At 34.1% G+C, this 26288-nt stretch overlaps 2 protein-coding genes and 1 pseudogene across 3 annotated transcripts; 2 read left to right on the top strand and 1 right to left on the bottom strand.

The window, feature by feature from the left end:
* Positions 1 to 25669, top strand: LOC120198000 (squalene monooxygenase SE1-like). Its single transcript, XM_039199398.1, has 11 exons — positions 1 to 293; positions 929 to 1040; positions 1133 to 1307; positions 2174 to 2342; positions 2460 to 2678; positions 2804 to 3079; positions 3197 to 3475; positions 3575 to 3699; positions 13022 to 13027; positions 21860 to 21866; positions 25642 to 25669. The coding sequence occupies exons 1-8, from the start codon at positions 3 to 5 to the stop codon at positions 3680 to 3682; spliced, it is 1629 nt and encodes a 542-aa protein (XP_039055329.1). The 5' UTR covers positions 1 to 2; the 3' UTR covers positions 3683 to 3699; positions 13022 to 13027; positions 21860 to 21866; positions 25642 to 25669.
* LOC120197999 lies at positions 7223 to 14808 on the top strand (annotated as a pseudogene).
* LOC120198001 lies at positions 14876 to 16167 on the bottom strand. 2 transcript variants are annotated; one of them, XM_039199399.1, is made up of 3 exons: positions 15945 to 16167; positions 15374 to 15802; positions 14876 to 15290 (listed from the first exon to the last, which is right to left on the bottom strand). In XM_039199399.1, exons 1-3 carry the CDS (start codon positions 15990 to 15992, stop codon positions 15057 to 15059), a joined length of 711 nt encoding a protein of 236 aa, XP_039055330.1. In that variant the 5' UTR covers positions 15993 to 16167; the 3' UTR covers positions 14876 to 15056. The 2 variants fall into 2 exon arrangements, with proteins under 2 accessions (XP_039055330.1, XP_039055331.1); XM_039199400.1 differs by having other exon boundaries at positions 14876 to 15287; positions 15945 to 16165.
* Positions 25670 to 26288: the final 619 nt, after the last annotated feature.

Raw genomic sequence — 26288 nt, 5'->3', positions numbered from 1 at the left:
GTATGCGCTTAACAATTTTTTTCTTCTATTTCTGGTTTAGCTTTTTGGCGGAGGAAATGGCGGATTCGTCCGTGTTTGGATGGATCTTGTGCTCCGTGATCACGCTGGTCGCGCTATGCGGTGTCGTTTTGAGAAGAAGGAAACAGAAGGGGATCTCTGTGAACAGGACTAAGACCGTGAACATCGTCCTAACCAATAACAGAGAATGCGGATCCACTGAAGGCAGCCACGCTGATGTCATCATCGTTGGAGCTGGCGTTGCTGGTTCCGCTCTCGCTTACACTCTCGGCAAGGTACATTCTCTTAGTATCCAATCAGGAGCTAGTTATTTCAACAAAAATTCAAAATAACAATCACTAGTACTCTATGTATGAACTTCCCTGTACTTGATCGGATATCGATTACTCTATGTTACATGGTATTGTCGGATTTGGAAATTCTTATGTATGAGTATGTTCAATTTTTTTCATATAGTTGGAGGATCCTTGGACATATCTCCATGTCTAAATATGTTGTACATGGTTATTCTAAGAAAAATGAAGAATTGGAGCACATTGAAGTTAGCCATCAAATACTAGCCCCTTACAGAGTTAGACAGCCAAGTTACACTCCGCATGTATTCTCTATGCCTGTTCTTTGTTCTGATTTCCGCTTTTTGTAGATTATATCCTAAGTGGAGGGATAAGGAAGTGTATTACTCTCATAGATCTAATATATAATATAGAGAATATAGAGGTCAAATCATTGTTTAATATTCTCTATGACCGGTTCTTTGTTTAGATGTCCACTCGTAGTTACATCCTATCTAACTCGTGAAGGAAGAAGGAAACATATGAACCACATAGCTCTGCGTTTAATATAGAGTCAAAATCATTATTTAACCCAAAGTTATTTCAACTGTAAATTGTTCATGTGGTACAACATACAGGATGGACGTCAAGTGCATGTGATTGAAAGGGATTTGACTGAGCCTGACCGTATAGTTGGGGAATTCCTACAACCAGGAGGCTATCTCAAGTTAATGGAGTTGGGACTTGAAGGTGTGTGTTGGGTATCTTATTTATTGATTATTCTTGATTCTGTACACTAATGGAATTAATTGTATGAGCCTTCTGTATTTTTGTGAGTGCAGATTGTGTGGAGGGGATTGATGCTCAGCAAGCATTTGGTTATGCTCTTTTCAAAGATGGGAAACATACCCGACTTCCCTATCCTTTAGAAAAGTTCCACCCAGATGTTTCCGGTAGGGGCTTCCACAATGGACTTTTCATTCAGAGGATGCGGGGGAAATCAGCTTCCCTTCCTAAGTATCTCTCCACCTACCCCCTCCTTTTTTTAATAAACTTCCCCTTTTCTTTTTTTTCCCTTCTATTAGTATTATAAGGTGATATTTATTTGAAAGACTCTCAAAACACCCCTATAAACGGCGTGCAGGTAAAACATTCAATTGCCTAATGTAGCATCATTAGCGGTGAGCAAAATTCGACTCAACTCAAAAAATCGATTTTTTTCAACTCGACTCGAATTGAAGAAAAAACTCTACTTGAATTGATTTCGAGTTGTAATTTCATAAAATTGACTCAATTAAAAAAATTCAAGTTCAAATTGAGTTGTAAAATACAACTCAAATAACTTGAATAACTCAAATTTTTTAGTAATTAGTAGATTGATTTTTAATTTTGAGTTGAGTCCCTCGATTCTATATGATATATGTATATCATATAAGAAAAAAATATGAAAAAATATACATGTATTGTAGCTCATTATAAAAAAACCATTTAAATTAGAATCAAATATTATCATAATATTATAAATATTTGCAATTAAATTTAAACATAAACTCGAAAATTTGACTTGACTTACTCGGTTAAAAAAAATTCAGGTCAACTTCAAGTTTTAAAATATGACTCATCAACTTAAATAACTCAAAATTTTTTGACTCGACTCGATTGTACACTCATCCCTAAGCATCATGGTGAAATTAAAAGTTTAAGACTTCCTCGGTATATCTTTTCTCCTTTTTAGATATTCATCCCTCCAACTCTTTGCTGTTCAGTGACCTATACTGACTAAAATTATGATGAAAATATTCAACTGCCTAACGTAGCCTTGTGGTAAGAAATAGTAATTCCTTAAGGTATTTATGCCTTTTTCTCCCCCATTGGTTTACCAGTGTACATTTAGAGCAAGGGACAGTTACTTCCCTACTTGAAGAAAAAGGGATAATCAGAGGAGTGAAGTACAAAACTAAAGATGGTCGAGAATTGACTGCTTTTGCACCTCTGACCATTGTATGTGATGGCTGTTCTTCAAACTTGCGTCGCTCCCTTTGCAACCCTAAGGTGATTTCATACGTCAACTTTGTTCCGTTCATATTTATCTTCTTATTCCTTTTCTTTTTGTTTTTTAAATAAACTATTAATTTTAGAAATTAATATGACCTCAATTACACTCTGTAGGTAGACATACCTTCTTATTTTGTGGGATTGGTGCTGGAGAATTGTCATCTTCCATACTCAAATTATGGGCATGTTATACTATCAGATCCTTCCCCCATTGTGTTCTATAAGTTCAGCAGCACAGAGGTTCGCTGTCTGGTTGATGTACCTGGGAAGAGGGTTCCTTCTATTGCGAGTGGTGAGATGGCAAGCTATCTAAAGACTGTCGTGGCTCCCCAGGTATTTAACTTCTATTGCATTTAAGCTCCTTGTAGCTTTATTTGTTTTGGTTGTTCTTTTGCTCATGATATCTGAATTTATGTTTAAGAATCACTTGGATTGTCAATGTGCTGCATATCTAACAGGTTCCCCCAGAAATCTATGATTCATTTGTAGCAGCCGTCAATAAGGGAAATATTAGGACAATGCCAAACAGGAGCATGCCCGCTTCTCCTCATCCCACGCCCGGAGCACTATTGATGGGAGATGCACTCAACATGCGGAATGCATTAACCGGTGGAGGAATGACTGTTGCTTTATCCGATATTGTTGTCCTCCGTAATCTACTAAGGCCTCTACGTGACCTCAATGATGCACCTACCCTCTGCAAATATCTTGAATCATTTTACACCTTGAGGAAGGTGAGTTATATATTATTTATATGTTTGAGATTCCATAACCGCATTGTCAAAATCTTTGAATTCAAGATTTAACCAAACTTAACTCGGTGAAACTGATTCGACTGTCATGTTTTACAGCCTGTGGCATCGACCATCAATACCTTGGCAGACGCCTTGTACAAGGTATTCTGTGCTTCCCCTGATCAAGCGAGGAAGGAAATGCGACAAGCTTGCTTCGATTATCTAAGCCTCGGTGGTGTATTCTCGACAGGACCTATCTCCTTGCTGTCTGGTTTAAACCCCCGTCCCTTGAGCTTAGTTCTACATTTTTTTGCAGTGGCAATATACGGTGTTGGTCGTTTACTACTGCCATTCCCTTCACCTAAGCGAATCTGGATTGGAGCTAGATTGATCTCGGTGCCCATCCCTATCCAAATCCTCCCATTTTCTTTAATTTCATCATTTGGCATTAGAGTATTATTTTTATTTACTCAGATATGGTCTGGTGTGTTACAGGGAGCGTCGGGAATCATCTTCCCCATTATCAAAGCGGAAGGAGTTAGGCAGATGTTTTTCCCGGCGATGGTTCCTGCATATTATAGAGCTCCTCCACTTGTAAAGTGAGGCAAGAATTTAGCAATGTTTTCATATAATAATCTATACAGAGCACAAGATAGTTAACATTTTGAAGGACTATTACAACCCAAACCAATAGATTTATCTTGTATATCCTATGGCCTTTAGAAATATCAATAACAATTAAATTAAAAATATAATTATAAATATCATGAATCTAAAAGGAATCATCTCATATAAATTGATATATATGTGATAAGACTACTTGTGGCGTGTTAGGTAATAAATTACCTAATTAGCATATTGAAAAACCAAATTTAAAAGAATTATTTGAAAAAACAAATAACCTTTAAACAGTTAGATTCAATTATCATCTTATCATGTTATAAACCCTTCAGTCACGAAAAACTATTTCCAATAGACATTATTTTTAAAGTATGAAGATCCTAAAAAAACAGTAATAAAATTCGTAAAACGAAAAGACATGTTTCATCTCTAATAACCACCACCAGAGTAATGTTTACCCCTGCAATCGACGCCAAAGAGAAAGTTGTTTCGCTTGAAAGTTTACTGCTCTTTCGTTGAATTTTTTTCTGAAAGACGAAGTCCATAGATGATCTGTCATCGGAGAAATTCAACCTCTACCTCATTTTCTTTACTTTTTTACATTATGGATAGATATTTTCCACATTTTTTTTTCATATGAAGTTATAATTTTTAACGTATTAGCAATGTATACAAGTAGTCCATCGATTATAAGGTGTTATTTTATAGGTATGTCAACTATTAAAAGTTACAAAATGATTCTCTGACTATAGGACATTATTTTTGTTAAGTCATTCAACTATTAAAAGTTACAAAATGATCGCTCAAATATTCATATGTTTCAAACTCGTTTTTTTCCATTAAAAATTGACGGTCATCGGATCTGGATGCTAACATCCTAATTGAGATATGATAGTTGTTTGAGATTTTGAGATCAAATTTTATCATATCCCGGTCAACATATTAAAGCCTATAATCGAAGGACTATTTTGTAACTTTTAATAATCGGAGGACTCAACAAAATAATATCCTATAGTGGGGATCATCTGTGTACTTTACCCTAAAAATTAACATTTTAAAAATTATCATATTTAACAAGATATCACATATATGAATCTTTGGCTAACATCACATACATATTAATGTATGGTGTATAGGCGACTCTTAAAGTTTATCATGCATCAATATTTTATTTTGATCCTTCAACGTTCATCGTATCACTTATGAATTTTATAGGGAAAAACTTATCACTTATGGATAAAGAAAAGCATGGAATCTCCAATATAAAACTAAAAGTAGTTAATATTTCAAAACCAAAATTATAGTTCAAAGTAGTCAATAAGGTAATACCACGCATGGAATTATTTATATTAAAAGTTTAATATTTTAAAATTATGGCTCTAATCATAAGTTCTTGCTTTTCAACCAAAATGTATTTGATATATATATTTTAAATATTTTAAAATTAGAAATATAGTGTCTTAAAGTAAAATAAAGGATATTTTAATAATTTTATATATAAATCATGAGTTTGATCTCTATATATTAAGAATCAATTTTTTAACGAAGAACTGGTTAGTTACTGGGATGAAACATTAGATTCTAAGGTTCATGTTTAAATTCTGATATTTATGAATAGATTAAACCGAGTTGAAAAAATTATTCTCATATCTACAATATATGATTTGAATTATTTAATTAATAATTAAAATATAAATGATTATAAAAAAAACTAGTTTTAAAAACCAATTTTTATAGGAATCATGAGTTTGATCCTTATATAGGGATGACAAAGGGCCGGGTATTGGTCCCCCATCTCCGTTTCCGTCTCTGTTTAAAAAACTACGGGGATTTAAACGGGGATCCCCATCGGGTAATCGGGAAAAACCGCGGGAAAACGAGTATCCCTGTTTAGCATAAACGATTATTTAAACGGGTATCGGGTCGGGTATCGGGCCGAGTATATATATTTAAATTAAATATATAAATATTATATATATATATATTTTTATTTAATTTAAATTTATTAATATATATATATATAATTATTTGTAATATTTATCGTGTCGGATATCGGGTAATCGGGGTGGGGATTACTAAACCCGTCCCTGTCCCTGTTTAACATAAACGGTTTTTTCCATCCCCGTCCCCGTTTAACATATACGATTTTTTCCTCGTCCCCGTCTAATTCGATTTTCGATTTTCCCTTTGAATTCGGGATTTTTTTGCCATTCCTAACCTTATAGTAAGAATTAGTTTTTTAAGTTAACAAATAAGATTAAAAGGTAACATGTCGGCTAATTTCCTTCTCTTATACCATACCTTATTAAATGCATTTCAATAATTTCAAAAAAAATATTAAAATCTAAAATGATGACGTGTAAAGCAATTTTAAAAAGTTAGGCACGATTAAATTTCCACAACTCTGATTCGTCACTGAGCGCCATCCCTCTTTAAAAGAATTAGGTCGCGAGACAAAGTGGCGCCTCGCCCGCCAAACCAAACAAAAAAAACTGCAACAACGGAGGCGGTTGTAGATTAGAGTACTAGGATCTCACATTTTGCTACCGCTAACCTAATTTTTGCGCCACGTGGCGTTCCATCGCCATCGCGGTTAAGAAAATCATCGCTCTTTTTTAATAATTAATCGACTCTTTTAACCGTGGCATTCGCGTGTATATTCGCTGGAATGTTCTCAGTCACCAGAAACATGAAAAAGATTTCTACGCGTGTATTTATCCTTTGAATTTTTTTTGAAATAAATTTATTTTATAAGATATTACCATTTATTTATTTATTTATTTATTTCTGAAATTAGACCTTTTTCTCTTTCTGCAATTTGGTTGAATTTTATTTTCATTTTAAATTTTTGTTTCTGTTTCAAGTAAGAGGGAAAACATAGCAATTGACGTACAAGTAATAAATTCGGAATTCTGCAAGTGTTTGGTTTCCTATTTTTTAAGCGAGTAGAGTAATTTTGCTCCAGAATCTCATTGCGTTCGTGTTGGGAACCTTTTCAAAGTTTATGGGGCTCTGTATTTGCCTAGACTATCTTTCTTTTTCTTTTCCCAATTTGTTTGATTGTGTTCGAGTTTCCGTCTTGGACTAATTGTTAATAGCAGTTTTCTTGTTTTAAATTTTATTTTTTTATTGCTTTAGTTTTTGTATAATCTTTCGTCCTGGAACTATAGGAATGAATGAAAAGAATGTGGAAATTTAAGCGGACAGGAAAAATGGTTTAGAATTTTTGTTGGCTCTATTACTAGAAAGGGAATTAAGAATTGAAAACAAGTGATATTAGTGTTTTTTGTTTATTTTTTTTTAAAGTTTGATGATGTTTTCCGTGTGCTTCAGTTTAAGCATTGCTTTTCTTACTTGGATTGAATATTTTGTTTTGTGATTTAATCGATGAGAATGTTGTTTAATTTTGTTTTCTGAACTATGGCAATTCCCAAATCAATTTTGCAGCACTTGACTCTGTGACGTGCTACTTTCTTCTGCATTAAAAGTTTCTGTTTTGAGGAAATTGGAAGTAATATTGATGTCCTTTCTCGGTTTAGTTGAAATTTCTAAAGCTTGAATAAAAGGATATAGAGGACTGAGATGGACATAGCAGCTCTTTTAACTTCTGCCGGAATCAATATAGCTATATGTGTGGTGCTGCAGTCATTGTATTCCATACTGAGAAAACAACCGAGCAATGTTAGTGTGTATTTCATGCGGAGGCTTATTTCAGAACAAATAAAGCCTGATCCTTTTGGCTTTGAAAGACTTGTGCCCTCTGCAAGCTGGATCGTGAGGGCCTGGCAAGCAACTAATGAAGACATATTGGAAGCTGGTGGCGTGGATGCTCTAGTTTTCTTGAGAATAGTTGTTTTCAGGTGATTATATCCAAAAACTTTTGAAATACTTTCATGTTTCAATTATGGTTGGTCGGTGTGTTTTTTCTTCCGCTGGTTTACTAACCGCACTTCTATTTTCCTCCTTTTCTTTACAGTATTCGGATATTCATCATTGCTGCTATGATTTGTGTTTTTCTAGTGCTTCCAGTAAATTATTATGGACAAGAAATGCAGCACAAGAAAATCCATGCAGAATCACTGGAAGTATTTACTATTGGAAATGTAAAAGAGGGCTCAAAATGGTATGTTAATTGGATCCATTTTTGTGATGTGATAGTTGCTTATGCACTGTAGAATTCTGTGTTTGCATGCAACCCAAAGGAAGAATCCAAGATTTTTGTTAATTATCTATTGTATGTTTATAAAATTCCTTGGAGAGATCTAATTAAGAATTGATTTCAAGTACTCAAAGCAAGCTGCTTCACTAGCTTCTTCTTGAGATATTAAGATGCAACTCCAACACAATGGTTTTGTGGTAAGATAGTTTGGATAAAATCAGCTATTTATTGATTGTTTTTCTCTTTCTTTTTAATATTCCAGGTTTTGGACTCACTGTCTTGCATTATACGTCATATCCTGCTCAGCTTGTATTTTACTGTACTTTGTAAGGATTTGCTTACTGAAATGCATTATTTACTCATACATTGTTTGACTTTAATTGATGCATTCTTAAACGTCCTCCAGCATTCATTTAGAGATTACTTCTTTTCTGTAGGAGTACAAAAGCATCACTAAAATGAGAATAGCACATATTACTGGATCTCCTGTGAATCCAAGTCATTTCACAGTTCTAGTCCGTGGCATCCCATGGTCTCAGGATCATTCCTACAGTAAGACAGTAGAAAACTTCTTTTCAACTTACTATCCAGCAAGCTATGTGTCCCATCAGATGGTATATCGAGCTAGTAGAGTTGACAAATTAATGGTACGCATCTATCTTGAGTGACTATATTAGGGATGTAAATATATATGGTTTTATTTATTTATTTATCTATTTTTTAGGGGAAAAGGGATACGGCTTGTTCAATGATTGAACCCAGGGCTAGTGTTAATTGAAGACTTAATATCAAGTCTTTTGCCACTCCATTTGTGGTTCGGTTGACATATGAGTTTTTCATGAAAAGGCTTTAATTTTAAAAAATTCTTTAGTTTTTTTCTAAAGAAAAAAGGGCATAGCTGGTTGGCTTTTGTGCAGTTACTCACTACTTTCTTGACTTCTAATGAATGGATTTGGTGTTCATCTGGCCTCTGGGGTGGATGCTATTAGTGTTGACAAACAGAAAATGTTGCTTTTTGTTAATCATTTTGTTCTATAGACCAAATAAAGTTGCTTCTTTGTGGGAGTTCAAAACTCAACATATGATATGAAACCTGAGAGAAGTAAAAGATAATTTATCCATTGCATACTATCTCCAATAGGAGATCTTGATTTTCTCAAATTTGGTTTTGGTTACAGTGTTTTAAATCTTTATATCAATGACTTTGTTCGGTGTTATTATACACTTACGACTAGCTACCACTTACCAAACAATTATTCTTTACTTATTTTGGAATATAAAATAGGTATTACTAACCTGATGCTTGTTCTGATGCATTGCATTTAAGTTGAATTTTCAAATTTCTCATTTTTATTGGTTGTCTTGACTAGGTTTCTTTTTAGTTGAAAGGAGTAATTTCAAAAATAAATGTGTATTTCACCTACTCTATGCTCATTCTACTCTGCCATGCACATGCAATGTTCTGTTTGTTTTATAATCTTTAACAAGTTTTATGTATATTCTCTAATAATATTTTCTTTGCAGAAGGATGCAGAAAAGATGTACAGAATGATAAAAACCATTGAATCGCAGGGTAAAGAGAGTTATATGCCATGTTGTCTTTGTGGTGGAACTATACATTCCTTTAAGGCACTTAACATCGAAGCAGAAAGTGTTAAGAGTAAAACCAGTGGTGATGGGCTGCAACCAAGTCAAAGAGAAAAGCTTGAAAAGGTTGAAAATCTTGGAATAAGTATAATAATTTTGATTTCTGGGTCACAGTAATATTATATAGTTTATTTACTCCTTTCCAGTGATTCAGTTCCAAAAGCTAGCTTGCCTTGGATAGTTTTCAGTCATCAAAGTCATTTTGCCTTTTATATCTCCTCTGGATTATTTTAATTTGCTATAGGCATATCAGTTCACCATGATCTTGTTTTTCCTGACGTCAAAGAAACCTACTGGATTTAGATCTGATCTTTGTAACCCTTGCAATACCCCTCATTTGATGCTAAAAAGCAATTTGCATGCTTGCTTTGATGGTTAACATGTTATTAATCTCAACCTTTTCCAAGATGGGTGTTTTAGCGTACTGCTAGATCTCTTACCTCCTTTTCTAGAGAATTATGATGCGAAAAAAAGAAAGTTGTATTGTTGAATTTAAGCAACTAGTTTCCTCTCTGTTTTGATAGATGGCATGGTAGCATTTACTGTAACTGGTAATTCCAACCATTGTAAGAATATGGGATACAGTAGTGGCCTTCCACATTATTTGAACAATTTATTTAAACTGTTATTTCTTTCCCAAGTGCATGGTCCTTTTCTTTATATCTTTAGAGACTCTTATGTGGTTTCAATCTTGTTCCCCGTCACCATCATGTGGTTATTGATGTTTGAAAAAAATTGCATATAAAGCGGTTTGAGTTCAGTGTTATTATGCAGTCATGACTTGGCAGTACTTGCCATACAATCACAATTACTTATTTTAGAAAATAAGTTAGGATTTACCATGCTGATATGCTAGTACATTGCATTTAAGTTGAAATTTCCAATTTCTCATGTTCATTTGGTTGTTGTTGTTGTTATTATTATTATTTGAAAATGAACTTGTATTTCACCTTTTTCATTCTTATTCTATTCCACAGCACCACACAATGTTCTGTTTATTTTATAATGTGTAATAAGTTCTATGTATTCTCTAACAATGCTGTCTTTGCAGAAGGATGTGGAGAAGATTTACAAAAAGCTAAAAACCATTGAGCTGCAGAATAAAGAGAGTTCTATGTCATGTTTTCTTTGTGGTGGAATGTTACGTTCCTTCAAGGTACTTAAAAATGAAGATGAGAGTATTGAGCGTAATGCCAGCAGTGATAGGTTGCAGCCAAGTCAAACAGACAAGGTTGGAAATTTTCAAATAAGTAGAGTTTAATAACTTCGATTTAAGGGTTAGTAGTCGTGTATAATTTGTATATTCCTTTGGCGGTTTGTTTCCAAAAGTTAACTTATCACAATTAAAGTAAGTTACATAATTGAATTTGAGCAAGTATTTTTCTTCTGTTTGAATTTATGCCAGCATTTACTGTAATTGATAATTCTATCCATTGTATATCAGATATAGTAGCGGCCTCCTAAATCATCTTAACACTTGTTTTTTAAGCTGTTATTTCCTTCCCATCTTCATGGTCATTTTCTTGATTTCTTTGTGGAGACTCCCTATATGGTTCAATCTTATCATTTCCTTTTGCAATCATGTGGTGGTTGATTTTTGAAATCAAATATTGATCTCTAACTTTTTAACTTTTGATGGAAATGGCCGTGTGATATCCTATGTTATTTTGGTCTTTGATACAGGAACGTCCAGCTTCTTTTGTTTTCTTCAGGACTCGTTATGATGCTGTTGTTGCAGCTCAAGTTCTTCAATCATCAAATCCCATGTTATGGGTGACACAACTAGCCCCAGAGCCAAATGATGTTTATTGGTCAAACCTCTCAATACCCTACAAGCAAGTTTGGCTCCTTAAAATAGCAACACTTCTAGGTGCTATTTTTTTTATGTTCGTGTTCCTTGTTCCAGTTACATTTGTACAAGGCTTGACTCAACTAGACCAGTTAAGACAAACTTTTCCATTTCTTAGAGGAATTTTGAAACAGTAAGTATGTTTCTGCTAACTATATTGCTAAGTTGTGTTAGGGGGTTAGTCTTCGCTATGTTGCTATCATTACACATTGCAGTTGTGGCTGATGTCTGAAGCAATGAAATAGAATATGGAATTTGCAGCATGTTAGAATATATGCAATTATGCATTTATACATACATAACACATGAAAAGAACAATACTTGTTAAACCCTTTTGTACTGCTATATATCTACCATTATAAGTTTTTATGTGATCATTTGTTTATATTTTATATCGGCTTCCTCAAGGAAATCAGTATACAGGAATAGATTATGCCATCTTAATTTTGGAAACTATATGGAAATTAAATGCTTGGAATTTCATGTGCACTGGGGTGATATGAGCATTATACTTAAATATTTTGAAAATGTTGTGGCATATACTGGGAACAGACACAGAGTGAAGGCTCTGACAAGACAATCTCAATGTATAAAAATGAACATGGATGTAAATAGAAGAATAAATAATAATATCCCTTGACCATCATGCTCGTAGCTTTTTGTTCCTTGTATAATCTGCTGCAATATATTTGCTTCTAACAACTGATAGATTACAGATGAAATTTTTATTACTTATTCTGGAAGAAGTTCCTTATTGACTCCTTCCGGTATTTCATGATCTTGTTAAAAGTTTTGGGTTTTATTTACTTTTATATATATATACATATATGATATGAACACTTGAGAGTAAAATTATTCAGGAGCTAGTACAGCTAGCTTCTAATTAACCAACTTACAAAAGTAATTGGTTTTATTTTGTACATCATAATTTGCTTTTTTTTGTTATTAGTGAAGAATAGATTTGGCTTTTTTATTAACCTTTCCTATATGTTCATATTTGCAGCAAGTTCATGAACCAGCTTGTAACAGGTTACCTACCAAGTGTAATTCTGATGTTATTTATGTATGTTGTTCCACCAACCATGATGCTGTTTTCCACAATTGAGGGAGTTGTTTCACGCAGTGAGAGGAAACGAAGTGCATGTGTTAAAGTTCTGTACTTCACAATCTGGAATGTTTTCTTTGTTAATGTTCTTTCTGGATCCATAATTAGACAATTGAGTGTTTTCTCAAGTGTTAGAGATATACCTACACAACTTGCCAAAGCAGTACCGACCCAGGTAACTTTTCATGCCACTCCATAATATTTGGTTTAATAGAACCTCAATTCTTTCAACCTCATGGCAAAGTTTCAGGTGCATCTAGATTTAAATTTTATCTTGGTCTACAAGAGATGCGTCATGTGATAGCCAACTTCTGGTTTTAAAAAGCCTGCATAGCAATACCTTACTCTTGGGTTTTTTTCCCTTTAATGTCATCTGAAGTCGAGTCTTCAGGAATATTTCTGACAGTCATTAGTGTTCTTGTCTTCTTGAGTAAATGCAGGCTACCTTCTTTACCACTTATGTTTTAACATCGGGCTGGGCGAGCTTGTCCTGTGAAGTAATTCAACTTTTTCCTCTATTTTACAATTGGTTCAGAAGATTCATACTAAGAAAGCAGGAAGAGCCATGTAGTAGTTCTGCTCTAACCTTCCCTCACCATACTGAAATCCCACGACTTCTTCTGTTTGGACTGCTTGGCTTCACGTGTCTGTCATGCACCCTTAATAGTGCCCTTCTTGTTGATTTACTTCGTTCTTGCTTTCCTCGTCTACCGGAACCAGGTGTGTGTGCTTTCTGATCAATTTTGTGCCCTTCTTTTTTGTTAATCAAATAATAGTGCATTTTGTTTATGTTGACATGGTTTCTTGATATATTGTTAACCTTGTTCATTCACACTAATAAAAACTAAGCTAAGAGAATAAGATTTCTAGATTACAGTTTGTTAAACAAATTCCACATTTTGGATATTGAACTGCTTTTCATTTTTTATTTTAGTTTTTGTTCACTCCAATGAAGTAGTCCCCATTAAACATATTGTAAATTGTAAAAGAAAATACGGGGAGTGCGAGCAATGAAATGGTGCCGAACAGCCAAAGTCCCCCTTAGTGAGAGCCAATTCTTGGAAGTATATTCCAAGCTTTACAACCTACATGTCAACCTTGTTTGTAAAACACATTTATATATTAGTAACTCTGGAAAGCTTCTTTATGGAATTTACATCTAAGCTTCCATTTCCTCTGTATTATAGAATATGTCAATATCTTCTTTGTACTTAAGTAGCTAGCAGATAATCTGCCTCTACAATTTTCACATTTATGTTACAAGTTGTTCGTGGTGTGTTTTTATTCTGCATGAAGCATGATGATATTATGCAATTAAGTACAAGATAGATCTAGAAGAATTCAATTTCTACCTGTTCTTTGGTCATGCTTTTTTCTTCTTTTTTCCCAGATTCTCAATGTATATGTACCTAAATATGAATGCGGGGGACTGTTTTGGCCTGTTGTTCACAACACAACTATCTTCTCATTAGTGTTGACCCAAGTTATTGCCCTTGGGGTCTTCGGTATAAAAAGATCACCTGTTGCTTCTGGTTTCACCATTCCCCTGATAATTTTAACTCTTCTGTTCAATGAGTACTGTAGGCAGAGGTTTTCCCCTGTTTTCAAGAGGAGTCCTGCACAGGTAAGAACCAGAAATCTCTCTCTACCAAACTCCCGAAACATTTTTTTTGTTGGTGTGATGATTTGGTTGTTCAGGTTCTTATAGAGAAGGATAGACAAGATCAGAATTTGGGTAGGGCAGAAGAGATCTATAAGCTGCTACGCACAGCATATTGTCAGTTCCCATTTCTTTGTCCAGACTTGTCCATCTCTCAGGACCCGTCCACATCTCAGGACTTGTCCATGCCCGCAAACAGCGGGCAGAACAAAGATCACGATAGTTCCAAAGATCCAGAGTCTCCTAATCCAGGTATAGTGGTTCTGGTGCTAACTTGTTCGACTTCTTTCCATCTAGAATCGATTCGTAATTGCTTGAATCTGTACCTTTAGACTTTCAGGAAATCCGCTTGTTAAGTTGAATGAAAAGTAGGCTGTTCGTTGCATTTGGAAGGGGAATCGGTTGATAGAAACATCCATTTAGAGGATCTGTTAATGGTGGCAATGGGATTTACAAAATAGAACATCAAGTTTTTGCTCTACAAAGACACTACAATCGAATTACTTTGTCATTTTAGTTTTGATTCTTAATGGGGAAAAGATAAACATAGAAAAAGCCCTTTGATATGCATACTTGTACAGTTTCCAAGTGTTAATATATTTGATGTGTATACACGAATTGAAATGTTGAACCGATACTCTCTTTTGTACAATTTTGGTTATTACAATAAATGTTAGTTTCTTTTCTACTTTGGTTGGCAAATAACTGGAGTATTTGGGTGGTTCGATTTTAACCAAACTAAACGAAAATGACACTGCTCTTCAACTTCTTTGCCCATTTACGTCAGTGCATGTTAACAATATTTCAATGCAGGTGAAAATTTCATCATTTGATGTTATGCGGCTTCTGAAATACTCGCTAATTGTTTTGTTCAACTAACTGTCACAGCACAACTAGCACGATGTGTGACTTACAGATTACGACGTAGTAAAGAACTCAACTTTCTGCAACTCCAGATGAAGATGATCCATCTTTCATGGAAAACAAATCGTCTCCATTTCCGGCCTCAAAGCTTTTCCATAGCCACAAAACTTGCATCAATCCACCATTCGCGACATGCAAAAGAAACACCTTTGTTCGTATCACGAAAAATGCAGAAACAAACTTAAAAACAACAAAGAGGCCACCCATTGCTAAGAGCTGCCATTTAAATTCCAAGTCCTTCCCCTGCTTAAACAGGAAAAACCCCAGAATTACAATAAACCAGGCACTCGAATGATCACATACACAATATTAAAGAACGAAGAATCTACCTGGAAGCTTCGAAATGCTTCTTGGGATGTTTCTTTTAAGAAATAAGACATCAATAATCCAACAATCAGACCGAAGGGTATTATCAATTCTTGATTTCTGGAAATAGAAAACATGAAATCCGACAGACAACTGATCACAATAAATGTAACGAGAAAAAACTTCAATGCCTTCTGTCCCGCGATAATTAGTTTATCCAGCAGTAAATTCTCAGCTTTTTTCCAAGGGAAAGATTTTACAGAGTTGGGGCTGTTCTCCCATAATTTGTCCCTGATGATAACGAGTTGTTCCTTGATCTTATTCGGATTCCCAAACAGTGCCATTGTTATTTTCATTTGACGTGTTGTAGAAACTCGACGACGACGACGACTTAATTGCAACGGAAAACTATTGAGCTGAAACGAACAAGGCTGGTGTTCATGTTGCCTAACCTGTATGTGAAAATAGAAAAAATGGGGTGTAAACGAACTGGAGTTTGTACTAATTTCAAGTTCCATTTTGATATGGAAGATAAATTTAAGCTGATAATTATAGTTAGATTATATATAAGCAGAGAATAAGTCGAAGGAATACCTTGATATTCAGAGTTGAAGGCACCAAGGAGGACGCCAAAAGCGCCATGTTACACAGAAACACTTTACTCGTAAACACCAGAGATTTGTTATGTGTGTTTGGCCTCTAGGGTTTAACTTGTGCAGACGACGATTGATTGAAGGGATGGGGTTCTGATCCTTATGGGCTGAAGCTCAACCCAAAAACTCTGGGTCCAATCGTAGTTTTATGGATCAATTCGTTTTGGAAGAAAACAAAAACCCAAAATTAATTGGGTCAAACTTTCAACCTTTTTTTATCGTAATCTTTCATAGTATTTTCAATTTTTAGCAGGGAGTAATGCTTGTTAGTTGTTACCACAAAAAATTCATCTAGTCTACGACAAAAAGATTCGTAATTTGAGAAATTTGCAACCTTTACCATCCCTAGTAGCATCTAATTAACCATTCATGATCAAGTATTGCCTTTTCTCTTGTGATGCATAAATATTAATGATTTATGAGTAAGTTTGCTCTTTGCTCAAGCTAGTAGAAGTAAGAGACTTAAAACGATATGCAAGGAGCTGAAGATAACAATTTTTAAAACAAAGTCAACAAAAAACCCAGCTGATATCAATCAAGATAGAACAACACAAGCATTAAAATAAAACAGATCTGGAAGTCAACAGGAAAAACAAAAAGGCAAGATTCTTTTCATAAAACGGTGCAATAACTGGAAGGTTGGTCACTATTTTGAGCGGCGGAAGAGTTGACACCCGGCCATTCCCGGCAGTTGCAGCGTTGGGTTTCCGGCACCCGATTATAAACAGACGGAACATGCCTTCCGCAACCTCCCCATGTTGTCTTGCCGCATGTTGAGCACTTCGCTTCGTAACACATCTTTGCTTTCTTCTTCTGTCTTAATCTTAACTTTATGTTTTTCTTTTGCCTCTTTTAAAAAGGACCGAGCCTACGAAAGCCGACGAGTTTTTCTTTTTTCTCGCTTCATTGTTATAGAATATTCGTCTCTTTGGATATGCAATCTACAAACCGACTTTGAATTAATCGTCTCTTTTGGGTTAAATTGTATTAAAAGTCCTTATACTATACCCTTTTTTTGTGTGTATTTAGTCTTTCTGTTGAAGTTTATTTCTTTATTGTTCTCTCTCTCTCTCTTTTTTTTTTTGGATAATCTTCTTTATAGAAAAAATAATCTCAGTGACAAAAAATCTTAGATAATATACGATTTTGATCAATATTTTTTGGATTTGCGAAAATGACCAACAAAATCGTAATGCGATCTCTAATTCGCATTGCGATCTCCACAATCGCAAATTCGCGTTGCATTTCGCGTTGCGATAGTCTACAGTTGTCGTTGCGATTTTCCAAATTCGTTGTGAAAATTCGTTGTGATAGTTAAAAAAAAAGATTTTGTTTCTTAAGAATTTTCTCTAAAAAGATAGTGTCAGCGCGGACGTGTTGAAGACACGTATTACCACGACCACGACTACGACCACGACCCGAGACGAGACAGACAGCGGCGACGGCGCGCGAGAGTCCCCCTTGTTCTCTATCACTCAACAAGGAAGTGGGAAAGCCAAGCCTTAAATACCATTCCCAATAGTGTTTCCAATACTATGTGTGATTGAGCATTACCAACACTTGTTTCCAATATAATGTAATTATTCAGAAAACAATTAACAATCATGCACCTTAAAACAACTGAATCAGCAACCAATTGCATTAGTATTATACGATTAAATATGTCATAATTAAAAGTTAATCTACAATCAATCGCGATTATTGTAATTTTAAGCAAAACATTCAAAAATAATATCACTATTTAAGGCTCAATCCCACATAGTATTGGGAACAAGTGTTGGTAATGCTCAAATCTCACATAGTATTGGAAACACTATTGGGAATGGTATTTAAGGGTTGGCTTTCCCACTTCCTTGTTGAGTGATAGAGAGCAAGGGGGACTCTTGCGCGTCACCGTCGCCGTCCGTCTCGGGTCGGGTCGGGTTGTGGTCGTGGTCATACGTCATACGTGTCTTCGACACGTCCGCGCGGATACTAACTTTTTAGAGAAGATTTTTAAGAAACAAAATCTTTTTTTTAACTATCACAACAAATTTTCGCAACGAATTTAGAAAATCGCAACGACAACTGTAGACTATCGCAACGTAAAATGGAAAATCACAACGCGCTTTTCAACTATCGCAACGCAAAATGTAACGCGAATTTGCGATAGTGGAGATCGCAGTGCGAATTAAAGATCGCATTGCGATTTTGTTGGTCATTTTCGTAAATCCAAAAAAAATTGATCAAAATCGTATATTATCTAGGATTTTTTGTCACTGAAGTTATTTTCTCTTTTCTTTATTGTTTTCTATTTGTGAAAAAAATAGCAAGTGCTGGCGGCTATTTATGTCGTAACAAAGAAAAAGCAGAAATTTAGGAATAAAAACATATTTATGTAATCTTCTCAAGTTTTTGGGCTTGCTTTGGGAGATTGAGATTTGGTTTAAGTGAATCTCAATGGACCTATGAAATGATGGGCCAAGTAACTGGATAGGGCCGTGAGAAAATAAAACTTGTAGAATCATTATATTTATTTGATTTTAATGAAAATTTGTCCAATTATTTGTTTTACAATATTATTTTATTAATTATATATTCATTTAGCAGGATGATATGCGATATATCTTTAGTAAGATTAGAAATAAGAATATTCATGTTGTGAATATAATAAACCGAGTTGGAAGAATCGTTGTTTATATTTGAATTAATCGATTAATAAATTAAATATCAATGTTTATAGCATAAAATATTTTAATTGAATTCCATTTGATAATTCAAGTAAAAATATTATAAAACCAAAATGTATTATACCTGAAAGTGAAATAAACAATAATAATGTATTATCATTCGCCAAAGATCCTGACGTCCTGTAAATTGTTTCTGGTGTTCTTCATCTTTTCTGTATTCTTCATCATTTGTTTGGCATTCTTCAGCTCTTTCTTTTCCGTTTGATTTAGTTTAGTTCTTCAGCAGACCATTTTTTGTGTTGTTGGTCTGGGTCACGTTATTGGGCCATTTTTCTTTGGGCTTATCACATTATTTTCTTTCTTCCCAAATTCTTCAGCAAAATTTCTTTGGTGATTGCTCGTCATGCCGCCTATCGGAAATCAGGAAATCGATTTTAATCGTCCTCTTTTTCTCCATCCATCTGATACTTCAGGAGGCGTTTTGGTGTCGCATCGTCTCACAGGAGTTGAGAACTACAACATCTGGAGCAGGACCATGCGAATTGCTCTGTTAGCAAAGAATAAGTTGGGATTTGTTACTGGAGATTGTCGACGGGAGGATTACGACGAGATTTTGCATCCGCATTGGGAGCGTTGTAATGCGTTTGTTCTATCTTGGATACTTAACACCGTGAGCAGTGATTTGCCGGCGGGGATAGTGTTTGCGACCACGGCGGCGCAAGTTTGGCAAGATTTGAAAGAGAGATTTGACAAGGTGGATGGATCGAGGATTTTTTTACCTTCATCGTGAAATTGCAACGATGAATCAAGGTGATTCTTCAGTCTCAACTTATTTCACACGACTGAAATTGCTATGGGATGAATATAATTCTTTGGTGCCATTTTCTTCCTGGGAATGTGAGAATTCGCAGCAAAATCAGAGGCTTCTGGCTCAGCAAAAATTATTTCAATTCCTTATGGGTTTGAACGAGACTTACACTGCTGTGAGGAGTCAAATTTTGCTCATGCAATCGTTGCCTACCGTAAACCAGGCTTATTCGATGATTACACAAGAAGAATCTCATCGTGTTCAATTGTCTGGTCTATCGCCCTTGATATATTCCACGGTGATGTACACGAATACCTCACATAATCAAGAACGCCGTCGATTTAATGACACATCTGATCATTGTAAAATCAGAGGCCACAAACGTGAGAATTACTATCGGTTGCATGGTTTCCCCCCGGATTTTAAGTTCACAAAGAAGAATAATTCACAAGCTGCCATGGTTGTCAATAAATCTGAAGATAGTTCGGGTCAGGAAACAGGCATGGCTGACATTCAAAAACCTACAGGGGCACCAGGTTTCACGCGTGAGCAATATATCAGATTCTTGAATTGCTCAAAGGGCCTACATTAGAGGCATCCGCTAATTTGGCAGGTAATATTTCCGCTTATTCAATGACTAAAGGTTCTGATGTGTGTTGGATTCTAGATACAGGTGCCACAGATCATATATTATCTAATTTCTACAGTCTTAAATCTCCAATTTCATGTGCTACGGAATCACGTCCAATTTCAACTGATCAGATGTGAACAAACTAGATCTTTGAGAATTTTCCATAAAAGTTCTTGTGTTAGAACACCTCAGCAAAACGGAATAGCCGAACGTAAGCGCAAACATTTGCTTGAAGTGGTTAGGGCATTACGTTTCCAGTCAAATGTACCAATAAAATTCTGGGGTGAGTGTGTCAAAACTGCATGCTATATTATCAATAGGCTCCCTTCTGCTGTTTTGCAATGGAAAAGTCCATTTGAAATGCTTTATGACAAAAAACCTAATCTGTCACATATGAAAATCTTTGGTTGTCTTGGATATGCTACTCAACTTAAATGTGCTGATAAGTTCTCTCCTAGGGTTGTGCCTTCAGTCTTTATGGGTTATTCCTCAACTCAAAAGGGTTACATCATGTTTAGTTTAGAAACTAAAACTTTCTTTGTCAGTCGGGATGTCAAGTTTCATGAACATCTTTTTCCTTTTCGTTTTTCTAATCACAAAGACTCTCCTTTGTTTCCTCACTCTTCCTTTGCTCCAGATTCAGATTTTTTGGTCCTTGATATTCCAGCTTTGGTTCTCGGTTCAGATTCTTCTCCTATAGTTCCAACCAGCTCACCTTTATCACATTCTTCTGGTTCATCTCAACCCTTAACAGATTCAATTGAGTCTTCTGGTATAGGTTTTGGTGGCTCCATTGGACAATAATGAGTCTTCTGTTTTAAACCAAGATAATAGTCAGCCATCATTTGTTGTTCTTGAATCAAGTGTTTCTCTTCGAAAATCCTCTCGGGTTTCAAACCTCCATCATGGCTGAATGACTTTGTTCACTCTTACCAATCCTCTTCCATGCCAAGTAAGTATCCTATTTCAACATATTTGTCTTATGATCATTTACCTTTGTCTACTAAGTCCTTTCTTTCTTCCACTTTTAAAATTCTTGAACCAAAATCCTATTCTGAGGCCATCCAAAATCCTTTGTGGGTCCAAGCTATGAAAGAAGAGATTTCAGCTTTAGAGCAAAATAACACATGGCCTGTGGTAACTTTGACATCTGGAAAGGTTCTAATTGGGTGCAAATGGGTGTATCGTGTCAAATACAAAGCTAATGGAGAGGTTGAGCATTTTAAGGCTCGTCTTGTGGCAAAAGGATACACTCAAAAGGAGGGGGTGGATTTTGTAGATACCTTTTCTCCTGTTGCAAAGCTGGTCACTATTCGAACTGTTCTTGCTTTAGCTTCCCATAATCTTTGGCCATTATATCAGATGGATGTGTATAATGCGTTTCTTCAGGGTGATTTGGTGGAGGAAGTTTATATGGATCTGCCCGAGGGTTTTTGCAGTCAGGGGGAGTCTCGGGTATGTCGCCTGTAAAAATCCATTTATGGCCTGAAGCAAGCATCAAGGCAATGGAACCTTAAGTTGACAAAAGCTTTGGTTCAAGAAGGCTATCAACAGAGTAAACATGATTATTCTCTGTTTACCAAAAGAAAGGGCAGCATTATTGTCATTCTCCTTATCTATATTGATGATTTACTTATCACTGGCAACAGTGAAGGGTTGATTGAAGAGCTCAAGGAGAATCTACACAAGAATTTTAAAATAAAGGACCTTGGAGAATTAAGGTATTTTCTAGGCTTTGAAGTACTGAGGTCAAAGAAAGGTATATTGCTAAATCAGAAAATAAGCCTTGGAATTAATTGAAGAAACAGGCATTGGAGGATCCAAACCAGCTTTCACACCTTTAGAACAAAATAAAAGGTTCACCACAGTTGTGTATGATAAAGGGCGTGAGATGGATGGGGCTGATGAATTACTAAAAGACAAGTGTGCCTATCAAAGATTGGTGGGAAGATTGATATATTTAACACATACAAGACCGGATATAGCCTATGCAGTTCATACTTTGAGTCAGTTCATGCAGCAGCCAAAAACATCACATATGGAAGCTGCTCTTAGAATAGTGAAATACATTAAAAAGAGCTCTGGACAAGGAATTTTGATGAAGGCTGATGGAGGATGTACTATGACAGCTTTTTGTGACTAAGATTGGGCTTCATGCCCAGTGACCAGAAAATCAACAACAGGATACTGTATAAAGCTGGGTGAATCGTTGATTTCTTGGAAATAAAAAGAAGAGTACTGTAGCAAAATCTTCAGCAGAAGCCGATTATAGAAGTATGGCAATGACTGTTGCTGAAATTGTTTGACTAAAAGGCTTGCTAACAGAACTTGGAGTTGAAAATACACAGCCGACTAAACTGCTATGTGATAATAGGGCAGCCTTACAGATTGCAGCAATTCCAACTTGAGGGAGAGTGTTGAATAGTTAGTTGTGAGGGAAACAAGTCATGTAAGACCTGAGGAGCAGCTAGCTGATATCATGACTAAGGCTTTGGGTGTCCAGCAACATGAAAATCTGATGGGCAAGTTGGGGCTTAAAAATGTTTTTCAATCACCAACTTGAGGGAGAGTGTTGAATAGTTAGTTGTACACTTAGTAGGTTTGTTACCAGGTGGTTAATTAGTTAGCATGTAGTTAGAAGCTTATAAATACCTTCCTTGTAAATTAAATTAGTTGAATGAAAATTATAGAAGCATTTCTTCATTTTGATTCGTTCTCTTCAAGTTTTAACAGTATATTATTAGATTGTGTACTTGTTTTTTTCATCTTTGTTTGGCAGACGACTATCGTTAGTATTTTTTTTTCTTTACTTTCTTATATTATATTTTTGTATTTTTTTAATATTTAATAACTCTGTCTTTATGATATTTTTTTTGGCACGTTTTCAATCTTTTTTATTGGTCATTTGCTCATTATTTCCGTTTATCTTTTTTTCAATGTTAGATTTGAAGTCACCTCAACTGATCAATATGATTTTTATTTATTATTATGTTGATATTTCCTGCTTTTGAACTCTTAGACTGGATTTACATACGTGGTTTACGCTCGTATATAGTTCACATATCGCTCGGCTCAAATTTGTGTTTTTTCGCTGACCTTTCATTAGTTTGATCGTATTTTATAGTTCGTTTGCCAATGTAGTCATATATGTTTATATTTATCTTTTATTAATTTTTAGAATGAATTTTTTACCTTTTCCTTATATATCATTGTATAATCTCAAATGATTAATTTCTTGAATCAATAATTATAGAAAAATAACTAATTTCTTATTATTATATTTATAATTTTTATTATAATTTTAAATATTCTCTCTCTCTAAATAAAGCTATCATCTTTTATAAAAACAGTACGTATATTAGTCGAGATCTAATTGGAAGGATGGTGACAGTAATTCAGGTGAAACTAAAAATAGTAGCGTTAGTGAGACGGAAATGACAATGACTATTAAAATATCTACGTAAAGAATTATTATTATATTATATTATATTTAAATATTCTTATTAATATTTAATATTTTAAATATGAACTTAATATAAAGATATATATATATATATATATATATTATTATTTTATTCTATGTAATGTGTGATTGTAAAATATATTAAATTTTGCCAACAATAATTCAAATTTAAGTTTTAAAGATGACATTATACAGAATTAATTATATACATCAAATATAAATTATAAATTTATTGACGATGTACATATAATTTTTTTTTAAAACTTTTAAAAAATAATAACATTTATTTACTTTTAATCAATTGACAATTGATAATTGACAATGTTTGAATTTAAAACTTTAAAAAAATAACATTTGTTTATTTTATTAAAACCAATTAATGAGTTCAAAAAGGAAAAAAAAAAAAGATTGCAAATACCTATATAAGAAATAAATTAGAGGAGTTGAGTTTGAGAAGGTGGGTTATATATAAAACTAGTAGAAATGGATGCAGACAAGGAGAGCCCCAAAGGGCGGAACACATTATCTCCAACACCACACCATGCTATCATTCCTTTTTGCTCCCACAATCATCATATCCTTTTAGAATCCAATGCTCCATCTTACCAAATCATTTGTGCTTCCATCTTGTTTATTTCTCATCGTCCGCTGAGAATCCAAGTACGCCACCCATCGGATACTAATTTCATTTAGAATCGATAGACTTTGATTTAATTTTATATGTTCATATTTAAAAAAAAAAATATTTTGAGTACGGGTCGGATCGAATTAGGTTGAGTTGAGTTAGGTTGAATTTTGTTGAAAGTAAGATTGGGATTTGGGATGAATGGAGTTTGTGTTTAGTGTGAAAAATATTTAATCCAACTATCTCAAGGGAGTGGTATAATGTTCTTCTATAAATTTAAGGATAATTATTATAATATCACTCTCCCTATAATTATTCAATCATGTCTCTATGTTATCAAATAAAAATAATTATATATATAAGTTAAGTCAAGCCAAATCAAAATAAAGATTTTTACCCTAAAATTCTATTTGGATCAAATTCAAGTGGAGATGATATATTTCTCGAGTCGAGTTTGATTAAGTGAAAGAGATATACTTATAAGCTTGAGTCAAATTTAGATGGAAGAGATATATATTTTTGTTCAGATTAATCAAAAGTTTGACTCGTTATCATCTATATTAATAAGGTTTTGGACAAAAAAATTGTTGAGAATATTGTATTAGAATAATGAATTGATAAGCAAGATAAATAATTTGATGTATATTAAAATTTTGAGATATCCTTTTAGAAAATAATCACACTAAATATGAATAATTATTTGGTATATTAGTGATGAAGCTTTCCAACTTTATAAATTAGTTAATAAACCATCAAATATTCTTGATTTTTATTTTTAAAATAAAAATTAAATAAATAAGAAACGTACGTAACAATTTTTTTAATTCTTGTGAGTTCAAAAACTATATAAGTATATTAAATAATAATTATAATATATAAATTAAACCTTAAATTCAGTATATATATATTATATGGTTAGGATCCACTTACACAATATAAAACTCTTTAGTTTTACACAGATTTAGGATCGTTAGATGAGTGAAAATAGATAGCTGAGATTGACTCCTTGTTTTTTTTTCCAGTGAATATATTCTCATTTCCTACTGTTAATATCAACCATCTATTTTCACTAATCCATCAATCTTAAATCTATGTAAAACTAAAAGAGTTTTACTTAATATAACAGAATCATATCTCCCCCAATATATATATAAAGGCGAATTCGTTTTAAAGATAAAAGATCACATTATAATAATTTTGTATTTCGAATTGTTTTTTAAACATATGGGAGATACAAATTTAAGACGTAATTAGTATGCGAAATTAACATCATCTAATCAAAATTTCCTTCCTTTTTTCTGTTTGGACACAATGCACATCAATGGGGTTGGGGAGAAACCTATTTTTACTTGGTGCCTAACCCTTTTTTTTTATATACCTAACCACTATCCCAAAAATTAGAGACTAAACTAGAAATTCAAATTCATTTATAGAATTGTTCATGAAACTAGTTTGTTGCAGTTAGTGTCAATCTTATTCTAAATTATTCTTTTAATAAATACGATCAACTTGCCTTCTAAATTATTTGCAAGATCAAATCATGTTAGAAATCAAACTTGATTCTAGAAAGTTGAAAAAGTTAAAAATTGCAGATGTTCAAACATGAAATTTCTAGCATGACGGCAAAGCAAGAAAATACTTGAAGAAAGTGAGTTGGCAGTAGCTTGTGAAACACTTAGAAATGCTTAATTATTAAGAGAAGTGAGATGGCAAAACAAAGTCAAAAAAGGCTGCAATAAAGGAAGAAAGTGGTAGCTTCTAAAGGCTTCAATTAGTAGGTTTATTATGCTTATAAATATGAGATGAAATACAAAAAATAAAATAAAATGAATGAGTAAAAAGCTTAGAAAAGCAAGAACGAGAAATAGATTAGCAAAGCTATGAGAGAGAGGATAAAGTTTAGCAAAACTTAGAATAGCGAGGTTGTGTTTGTAAACACTACACCAAAACTGTTATGTAGCGGCGTTTTTAGCGGCGTTTTGAGAGTAAACGCGACTAACTTTAAACATATAGCGGTGTTTACAATCCAAACACCACAAAATGGTAACTTTAGTAGGATTTGTATACAAAACGCCGCAACAGAGTAGTA

Source organism: Hibiscus syriacus, unplaced genomic scaffold (assembly GCF_006381635.1).
Source record: "Hibiscus syriacus cultivar Baekdansim isolate YM2019G1 unplaced genomic scaffold, ASM638163v2 tig00117056_pilon, whole genome shotgun sequence".
In the NCBI taxonomy this organism is placed as follows: domain Eukaryota; kingdom Viridiplantae; phylum Streptophyta; class Magnoliopsida; order Malvales; family Malvaceae; genus Hibiscus; species Hibiscus syriacus.
This window is presented reverse-complemented; position numbering and strand designations above follow the sequence as displayed.

Excerpts from the sequence above, each read along its gene's own strand:
- LOC120198000 (XM_039199398.1), top strand. The coding sequence starts at position 3 with ATGCGCTTAACAATTTTTTTCTTCTATTTCTGGTTTAGCTTTTTGGCG. Across the intron at positions 2,343-2,459 it reads GCTCCCTTTGCAACCCTAAG|GTAGACATACCTTCTTATTT; the intron begins GTGATTTCATAC and ends TACACTCTGTAG. Across the intron at positions 2,679-2,803 it reads AGACTGTCGTGGCTCCCCAG|GTTCCCCCAGAAATCTATGA; the intron begins GTATTTAACTTC and ends CATATCTAACAG.
- LOC120198001 (XM_039199399.1), bottom strand. The coding sequence starts at position 15,992 with ATGGCGCTTTTGGCGTCCTCCTTGGTGCCTTCAACTCTGAATATCAAG. Across the intron at positions 15,803-15,944 it reads CTTCAACTCTGAATATCAAG|GTTAGGCAACATGAACACCA; the intron begins GTATTCCTTCGA and ends TTTCACATACAG. Across the intron at positions 15,291-15,373 it reads AAGCATTTCGAAGCTTCCAG|CAGGGGAAGGACTTGGAATT; the intron begins GTAGATTCTTCG and ends TTCCTGTTTAAG.